This window comes from Poecilia reticulata, linkage group LG13 (assembly GCF_000633615.1).
Source record: "Poecilia reticulata strain Guanapo linkage group LG13, Guppy_female_1.0+MT, whole genome shotgun sequence".
Lineage (NCBI taxonomy): Eukaryota > Metazoa > Chordata > Actinopteri > Cyprinodontiformes > Poeciliidae > Poecilia > Poecilia reticulata.
The window spans coordinates 2,480,113-2,489,627 of record NC_024343.1 but is presented as its reverse complement, the minus strand read 5'-3'; the positions used below and the strand labels follow the sequence as shown (position 1 = coordinate 2,489,627).

The following is a 9,515-nucleotide window of genomic DNA, read 5'->3' as shown; positions in this document are numbered from 1 at the left end:
ATATATAACATTTTTCAAACAACCGAAGGCAGCATTGTAACTAATTGTGCTATAAAATAGCACTATTTGGCCTGAAAGTACATAATATGACACCTTTGAATGTTTCAAGACAAGAAAAAAAATGCGTTCCATAATTACTGATTCATTATTTGCTATACTGTTTCTTATGAAGACATCTACATCTAATGTAGTCTAACATTGCTTAGCATCTTTTTGTTTTTTAAATCAGAGTTGGGCAGAACTGAAAACTCTTTTCATTCCTTCCTCTTTGTTTAAAGGCCCAGTGGTTGTGACTTTCTTAGATGCCTCAGTCGAGGTTGCCAGGCACAAGGAGGCAATGGAGAGGCGAAGAATGGGTAAAGGGATGACCTTGTGTGTTTGTTACGCTGCCAGCATCGGAGGCACCGCCACGCTGACAGGAACTGGTCCCAATCTGGTGCTTAAGGGACAAATGAACCAGTGAGTGCGTAATTATGATTTACAAGCTCAACTTTTTTTTTCTTTTTTACAGCACAGTTGTCTCTATTTCCATGTGTCTTAAAGGTTGTTTCCTGAAAATGAAGATGTGATTAACTTTGCCTCCTGGTTCGGATTTGCGTTCCCAAACATGATCCTCATGCTGACACTAGCCTGGCTCTGGCTGCAGTTTGTCTTCATGGGGTTCAAGTGAGTCGCTGACAGAGAATGCAATGTCTTTCTTGCGTTAGCATCATGTTTGACAGTAGAGATGACGTGAAAATTCTAACTCCAGTGCGATTCCTCTAGTTTCAGGAAAACATGGGGCTGTGGGGCAACCAAGACAGAAAAGGACATTGCTGCGTATAATGTGATCCGTGAGCAACACCGTCAGCTAGGAACTATGAGTTTTGGAGAGATAAGTGTGTTGAGTCTCTTCGTTTTGCTGGTAGTCCTTTGGTTCTCCAGAGATCCCGGTTTTGTTCATGGCTGGGCTACAGAGCTAAACTCCACAGCAGAGTGTGTACTTATGATTTTCATTTGATTTTACACATTTGCACAAATTTGTAAATGAATGCAGCTGATGGCAGAATCTCTCTGGTCTTCTAACCTCGCAGATATGTGACAGATGCCACAGTAGCGATCTTTGTGGCCATCCTGCTCTTTGTCCTACCCTCTGAACCACCGCGATTCTGTTCACGCAGGACCCGAAGTTTTGATACAAGTAAGGCATCATTCTAGAAAAAAAAACTAGTTAAAAGGAGGCCATTTCTATAATGTTTTGTCTCTTGTGGGTATTTTCATTCAATCTCTAGCTACGCAACAGTCCTCTACCTCAACACCCCGACTTCTCACTTGGAAAGTTGCCCAAAAGAAGGTGCCATGGGGTATTGTACTTCTCCTTGGGGGCGGGTTTGCCCTCGCCAAGGGGAGTGAAGTAAGTAGCAAGAACAGTTACATTTCTATGTTATATTTTCACACCACTGTTGTGTAAAGCTAGATTATGGTATTGACCCTTTACAACGACATCATCAAACCCCTTGACAGACATCAGAAGTGAAGATCCGGAGTATTGAACAGTGACTAAAATTGTTTTCGAAAGTTATTTTTGCTACTATAGCCATGGCTTCTACTTGTTCAAGTTGAGCTAATTTATCTGTGGACTTAGCACACCTGGGGCTCATAGGCAGTGGTTTTACAGGGCAGACTTATGAGCATACAGAAATATAGTTGCTTACCAGTATTTTTTGATGGGGGAGCATTCTCTCCATGGTTACTGATGATTAGATGCGTACCTTTTCAGTAACACAGTATCTGATTGCATCTTACCGATCTTACTTGATTATGAAGTACATGAACGTTAACCTTTTTATCTTGTAAAAATTGTTAGCTTCAAATCGACGAATACAGGACTGCCAATCCTTCCAACTGAATTCTGCTATCCATCGCCATCTTCTTCCTTCAACTAAAGTTATAAGATAAAAAATGACAAGTTTGGTTTGTGTCCTTGTCTGTTTGTTTGCAGTTGATGGCGCATCATCTTATGACCATTTGTGAAATAAACAAAACAAAAGTGATATTAGGCACCGACTGTCTGTTTTTTGACAAGCTTTACAAAAAACAAGCGCAAAGGTTCCATCATGGCAGAATGGGCTGAAGAGTGTGATGTAATATTGACCCTTATTATGATACAGAGAGCGTTAGAGACAAGAGGAGAGGAGTAGAGCTTGTGAGTCTTAAGTCTGGTTCACACGGCACGATTTTAGAATTGTCGCCCGTTTTTCCAAACCTCTGTAACCACACACACGAGGCAATAAAAACCTTGTGTGTTCCTGTGTCCAGCCACATGGCAGGAACAACACACCACACACGAATCGACTCCAGTCACAAACATCCCGATTCCAGAATAAAATCCCGTAAAAACCCCCAACATACCATACGTGAATTTAGAATAAACAAACACGGATGGCGATGTAGAAACAATAGTGACAGTTTGTGGACTGATTTTAAGTGAGCTAGTGTCAGCGTCAAGCCCTGACTGAATAAATAGCCTTATCTTTATAACCTGTTTGTGTCACGTTAATGATGAAAAGTTATCGGGTTTATCAACTACGGTACCAGTTTCGCTCCAGTTCCTCTCATTATCGTTTCTGTTGATATTTCTTGTACGAAATGCTGAATTAACATTCATGCTGTTTTCACATATCATCTCCGATGTCACGGACTCTCGTTTTTTCGCCATGTCAGCTGTTTGGGATTCCCCTCCGTGATTATGCCACTGCACTTTCTGATTGACTACCTGTAACATTCAACAGGTTGCATTCTCGGTCCCAGTCAGGGAAAACCCCACACGCTGTGATAAAAGGGCCAAGACAATCCAACATGTTGAATATGCCTGATTATAGATCGGAGCGGTCCGACATTCTACCTAACAACACACCACACTGCAGGTTGATCGGTTACGATTATCGATTATCTTAGAACTCGGAAAGTTCCAAGATTGTCATAAGGGGAAAATCGGGGCAAAAAATAGAAAATTGTGCCACATGTACTAGGCTTTAGTGGACACACAAACATGCAGAAGCCTTGTTTGACGGCTGGTGTAATGTATACTTGACAGGGGCATTAGAATCGTTTTACTGTGAACATTGTCTACAATATTGTGAGCATCTAAACAACTTGAACCACTCTGTTTAGTAACACCAAAACAGCACAACCTTCAAATTACTAAAATGTATTTTTTTTGTCTAAAAAAATTTTTTTTGTATGTGACATATAGTGTTTTTATGGTTCGTTCAACTTTTTTTTTTTTTTTTTAATGCAGATGAAACTCAATCCTATCTCACAAACAGTTAATTTGGTCACCCTGTGTTGAAATGCATTGTATTGTGTCATGTTGTGTTGCACCTTAGCTTGCCTTATGTCAGATTTTTCTGCTTTCAGGTATCAGGGCTCTCAAAGTGGATGGGGGACCAAATGGCTCCTCTGCAGAACATCCCTCCCTGGGGAATAGCTATCATTTTATGCCTATTGATTGCTACTTTCACAGAGTGCACCAGCAATGTGGCGACTGCGACGCTGTTCCTACCTGTCTTAGCCTCAATGGTAAGAGCTATCACTGAGACAGTTACATGAGATATTGGAAATCAAGGTAAACCCTGGCTGGACACAAAATCATGCCTGACCACAGTTGTTCAATTAAGTTAATGTCCGAACTGGTGTTCCAGCACTCACATCGCTCCCAGTGAGAACTGGCCTACTTTCCCATGTTTGGCAAGCTCTCTAGTTGGTTATTCGGGGTGAATATGTTCTGCTCCTCAGTGGGGCCCTCCTCCCATTAATAATCTGCCAAGTACACCAGAGCAGCCCACTGCCCTGTCTGGCTGTCACAAAGCAACTATAGAATGACATTACTGTGCCTACTGGCTGACCACTTCACAGAATTACAAAGATCACACCACAAAAGATAGTTTCTAATTGGAACAATTAAACTAATATCTATAAAAAGCAAAGCTAAAAATATGTACCAAAAAAGTGACTTGTAAAAGTATTTATACTTTAGTTTTTTCTTTCCTTTTTACATTTTGTCATGGTTAGTATGTTTTTATGTGGTAAACCAAAATGTTTGTGGCTTCAATCTGAAAAACTGTGAAACAGTTATAGGACAATGTATATTGTGTCGCCGAATGTGAAAACTAGTTTTATGTAAAAATAGAGGGAATGAACAATTCAATCCGATAAGCAAAGCTAAAGCTTTGGAAAGGAAAAACCTGGAGTAATAATGGTTTTACGGTTCATTGCATTGTGTGCCATGATGTCAAGGAAATCTAGATGATTAAAACAAAATCTATTTACATAGACAAAACACTATCATTGCGGTGACCTGATATACAGTTTAAATGTGAAGTTTAGTTCTTTTCACTGTTTATTTTGAGAAACAGAAATTACTGTGCACTTGTTCCGAGCCTCTGTGCCTCGTGACATGTAATTCAGGAGCAAATTCCACTCAGCAACGTTCCCTTAGTTCCCAGCAGTCTGCCATTATCGCGAACACATGTAGCGCCTTTCTATTTTGGACGTCTTGACTCAGCACGAGGCCAGCAGGAATTACATCTTAATTATACCCACTTAATGAGAGTTTTCACTCCAGGCAGAACTGCAACATTTCATTCAGAGTTATGAGTCAATGATTGTGGTTGGAAGGAAAAATAGCCAGATAGAGTAGCTGAGGATTATGCGATCACGTCTGTTTTCATCCCAGCCTTAGAGTCTTAAAAACCTCCTTTGTGATTACTGCAGTCTCAGTCTATTGGAATCAATCCGCTGTACGTCATGGTGCCCTGTACTCTGAGCGCCTCGTTCGCCTTCATGCTGCCCGTCGCCACCCCTCCCAACGCCATAGTCTTCTCTTATGGACACCTCAAGGTTGCTGACATGGTGAGTAGGACGGTTGATTGTGGGGGTTATTTTGTAAATGATATGCTGAATCTGATGGTGCTATGACTTTTGCTGCTGCTGTTATGCAATTAGGACACAATAACCTGTATTTAATGTCGTCTATAGTTGCAACCCAAGCGGTTTTATAAAACGTGGCGAAAAGCATATTTCCCACAATGTTCCAAACCTATAAAAGATTATAAGTCTGATAAAAAAAAATTTTTTGTGACATTTTGTAACTAAAATGTAGCTTAAAAGGAAATGATTACCCTAACTTTTGTGTCCGTGTCTCCTTCCAAGCGTGTGGGAGAAACTGTGTGGAATACTGCAAATGAGAAGGACCTATACCAGGGAAGCCTGATAAAAAAAGCAGCCCCTTGTTTTACGCTTCACTTCGTACAGTTTGGGCTCTCAGCTACTGAGAAATGATCGCTTCCTGGAGGCGTGGACTGTGTTGAGATTTGAAATTCTACCCAATTGCTAACTTTTGACATATGTAATGCTCCATTTCGACTCTTAAGAAGTTTACCGGAAACTGCCTGCGCCCTAAACGACCATCCTCCTCTGCCAAGAGAGAAATGTCAAGTCGAACAAGTTGTTAATGTTAATGTTAATGTTAATGTTAATTCAACATTTGGAGGCGTGGCCAACACGGACAAGAACGACTTCGTTCACTTCCATCTCTGCCATTGCTGAATCTGCAGGTAGACAGGGTCAATTCTAAAAACCGCGCAAAAAAAAAAAAAAAACTGACAGTAACGTCATTCACAGCTTCTGCTTCTGTTTGCTAATTTGCCTGGTTGGTACTCATGTCTCAACAGCCAAGAGCCCAGATCCCCTGTACAGAGCGAGGCGTAGGACACAAGGCTGGTTTTTACGTTCTCGTTCTGCGTTTTCGTTTGTCTTCGGGGAACAATACACACAGTAAAACTGAAAGAGGACATCATTTAGTTTGACCATTTTTAGCCAATAGAAACTTTTATGTGATGGAGATACATTTTTTTTCTTTGAAATTTGCTTTTTATCAAGCTAACCCACTCAGCGGACAGTTTTGGCAAACTGTCACTGAACTGAAAGCCTTCAATAAATTGAACAGAACAATATTTTCAGATCTATTGACTTAAGGTAAATATAGCACACCATTAAAAAGAAGTATTTGTATGTATTTTTGTCCCTGACAGGCTAAGACTGGGATAGTTATGAACATTATCGGCATCATTTGCATTACACTGGCCATCAACACCTGGGGCAAGGCGATGTTTCACCTGGACACTTTCCCCACCTGGGCCAACGTCACAGGCGTCTGACCGACTTCTGCGACCACACACCGTCTATGCATGCCCTCCTCCCCCAGATCCCGTCCTTGGGTGACAAACACCTGAAACCAGAGCGAAAGCGTGGGTCCAAACAGTGAGCTTCATGTGTTGTACCGCTGTCTGGATTTTATGAGTGTTTTGTGACTGAAAGTGGAGTGGAATTTGACTGGAAAAGACACATGGCAATATTTATACATCACAACGAAGGGATACTTGAATGAAAGCCCCTGATGCCTTAAATTACACGGCACAAACCAAATGCTGTCTATTAACTTAAAACCAGAAAATATGAATTATCCTAGCAGCTAGTTCTGGTGGTGTAATTGAAAACAAGTCTCATATTTTGTAGAAGGCATTGAATTTTTTCCTTTTTTTTTTTTTTGCAAACGTAGCCAGATGTTTTTAGAAATTCTTTATTTTTAACATACTGTATATACATGGTCTTGCAAAATTATTAAAGCAGCTTGAGCTTTTGTCACATAACCACAGACATTGATGCTTTAAAGTTGGAATTTTCTTTTAGGTTGAAACAAAGTATCACGTAATATCTGAAGTCAAATGAAAATGCAACGCGGTCCTTAATTTTTGCTCTGATTCTGGAAAGTGTATGTTTTCTGACCTGTGTGGTGTGTCTCTGTTCTCTAAACAACTGAACAGTCAGTTCTGCTTATATTAAGATCACATTATTGACGTATATACTGAATATATATGCCATACCTTTATGACTATGTATAATTTTCCCTCCATACTGCAGTTATCTCCTACTGTATGTTGATCTATCAAAGAAAAAGTTTGTGGCTGTGATATGACAAAATCTAAAATTGTTAAAGGGATATTAATATTGTTACAAGGCACTGTAATTTATTCTCAAGGAAGCATTGTATACTTAATATTTTTTTATGTAATTCACTAAGCAAATTTTTCTGTTTTATTACTTATAGGGTCTGACAACCTCATTCTTCTTTCTCTTCTAACTTGGAATTTACACTGAAAAGTCTACATACGTTTTTATTGCTGGTGTATATACATTTTCCCCCAGTGCGACCAAATGTAATATTAAAATTCCGTTTTTAAATGTAAATAAATTTCAGATAATATTCAAGACACTGTGACAAGAACAATTCAACTTTATAAGCACTTTTAAAATGTCAAATGCTGCATCTCCAGTACTGTTATACATTTTTAGCATCTGATTTTGCCACCTCCCTTTAAATTAAAGCATATTTCACCCATGAGTGTTTTAAGCTTCTATTTTCTGAATATGGTAAATATTATAAAGGTTATCAATTAGCTTGGCGTGTTTGTTATGTGGGAAAACGTGTAAGAGACTTTATTAAATAAATGAACCCAAGCACCATTTGCTTGGCCTTTTAACACTGAAAGGCCYATGTTAAAAGTCTTATGTGTCTCACTGTAATTGTGATTTTGATTAAAAAAAAACAAAAAACACTTTCACATTGTATTTGTGCATAGTGGTTTTATACATATTTTGCACAGGAAATAAAACAAAAAATGAACAAAGAATCTTTTGAGTCTTTCTTAGTTTGCAAATTTATGTYGATTTGTCAATTTCAATCTAATTTAAATTCATGATCTGCGCAGTTTGATTGGCTCGAAATTAATCTTTTGTTTTTACAGTAAGTTGTTGACTGTTTTTGTCCCTCCAGAGACTTTTTCACAACACCGAGGCTTAACTTGGGCAGGAATAATGAGAAACAAAACTCAGCCGAGTCACCGCCGGCTTATAGTCCCCAAACAAAAAATAATCTCACTTTTATCATCCTCTGCTGTTTCTCAACCTTACACGACAATTATCCGTGTCTTAAAGCACCTAGCCGTGTCTCTGCGTCTTGCTAACTGACCTCTTGTCTCAAGCACAAATCAGACGTAATCCTGTAAACACCGTGTGGAAAACCACAATTATCCTGGACTAAAGCGCCACACCTCATGTATGCAGGCCATGTGTCATTGTGCCGCCGTGAGACGTTGTGTAAGCCCAGAGTCAAAGCGGCAATATAGTGCTCTATTGTTTTGCGTCATAAACATTATGGGCTCAAAGATGACATTTCATTTGGGTTTTACGGTCCCATTTTACACCCTTTGATAATTTCCACCTAAAGATAATTTGCTCAGATTTTTATAATAGAGCAACACAAAGAAGTGTTTTTTTTTTTTTTTTTAATCATGTAATCTGAAAAGTGTGGCATGTAGTTGCAATAAGAAATTAATCAATTAGACATAAATTAAAATGAGCTCGATAATTTCCACTGTGATGATTAAGATTTTTTTTTAGCGCAATTTTGCTCGCATCGATTTCATGATCCATTTTATTTATGGTTTTGGTTCTAAGTGGGTTTTTTTCCGTTTTATTTTTTGGTTGTGTTTTATTTAGGATATTTAAAATGTCTTCCTGTTTCTGTGTTAAGCGTTCTTTAGAAAAATAAAGTTGATTGGTCTTTGAGAGAGGGGAACTTGCATTATCATGCCATTGTCAATGACTTAAAAATGATCCCAAAACAACACAATATTATCGTTTATTGCAAGGATCGCTCRAACTATTTATTGTGCAGCAAATTTTTATTCATGGTGACAGGCCTATCTCTGAGACCCATTAATAATAAAAAACAGGCCATCAGACCTTTGAAACATGGTAGAAGAATAGATCCAGTTGGTATTGATCCAGTTGGTATTGATCCAGTTGGTATTGGGAAAATGGATGGAGAAAATGCAGGATAATGGTGGAAGAAAACCTGTTAGAGGTTCCGAAGGTTTTAAGACTGGGTCAAGCTGGACAAAGACCCTAACCAAACAACCAGAGCTGCAATGGAAACGTTATCGCCAAGCCATTCAAGTGTTAGAATGGCCCAGTCAAAGTCAAGACCCAAATCGAGCTGAGAATCTGTGGCAAGGATTGCTGTACMCAGACTCTGTGTAGCCAGTCTCACTTAGAGCTGTCTTGTGAAGCAGAGCGGTCTCTTGCTGTAGGAAGAGACATTAGCAATGKGAAGTGAAGTGAAGTCGGGTTTATTTGTTTAGCACATTTCGGCAACAAGGCAGTTCAAAGTGCCCTACACCTTAAAAACATCACACAGTAACCAAGAAAATCAACGTTTCAGCATCTTTGGAGTTTTCTGGAAGTTTGCTCCAGATTTGTGGTGTATAGGAGCTGAATGCTGCTTYTCCATGTTTGGTTCTGGGGATGCAGAGCAGAAACAGAAGACCTGAGATCTGCTKGAAGGTTGATACAACAACAGCAGATCATTACTGTAATGCGGGCTAAGTCGATCGGTGATTTATAAACGATCA

The 9,515-nt window shown here is 39.3% G+C and overlaps 1 protein-coding gene across 1 annotated transcript in view; it reads left to right on the top strand.

Moving 5' to 3' along the window:
• The window catches only part of slc13a5b (solute carrier family 13 member 5b), a 13,882-nt gene extending 6,157 nt beyond the window's left edge, over positions 1 to 7,725 (top strand). The window contains exons 5-12 of the mRNA XM_008424940.2: positions 279 to 459; positions 544 to 666; positions 766 to 975; positions 1,074 to 1,180; positions 1,272 to 1,393; positions 3,400 to 3,561; positions 4,756 to 4,893; positions 6,075 to 7,725. Of these exons, the coding sequence (XP_008423162.1) occupies positions 279 to 459; positions 544 to 666; positions 766 to 975; positions 1,074 to 1,180; positions 1,272 to 1,393; positions 3,400 to 3,561; positions 4,756 to 4,893; positions 6,075 to 6,200 (1,169 nt within the window). The 3' untranslated portion in view covers positions 6,201 to 7,725. The remainder of the gene's footprint in view (positions 1 to 278; positions 460 to 543; positions 667 to 765; positions 976 to 1,073; positions 1,181 to 1,271; positions 1,394 to 3,399; positions 3,562 to 4,755; positions 4,894 to 6,074) is intronic.
• The last annotated feature ends 1,790 nt before the right edge of the window (positions 7,726 to 9,515 follow it).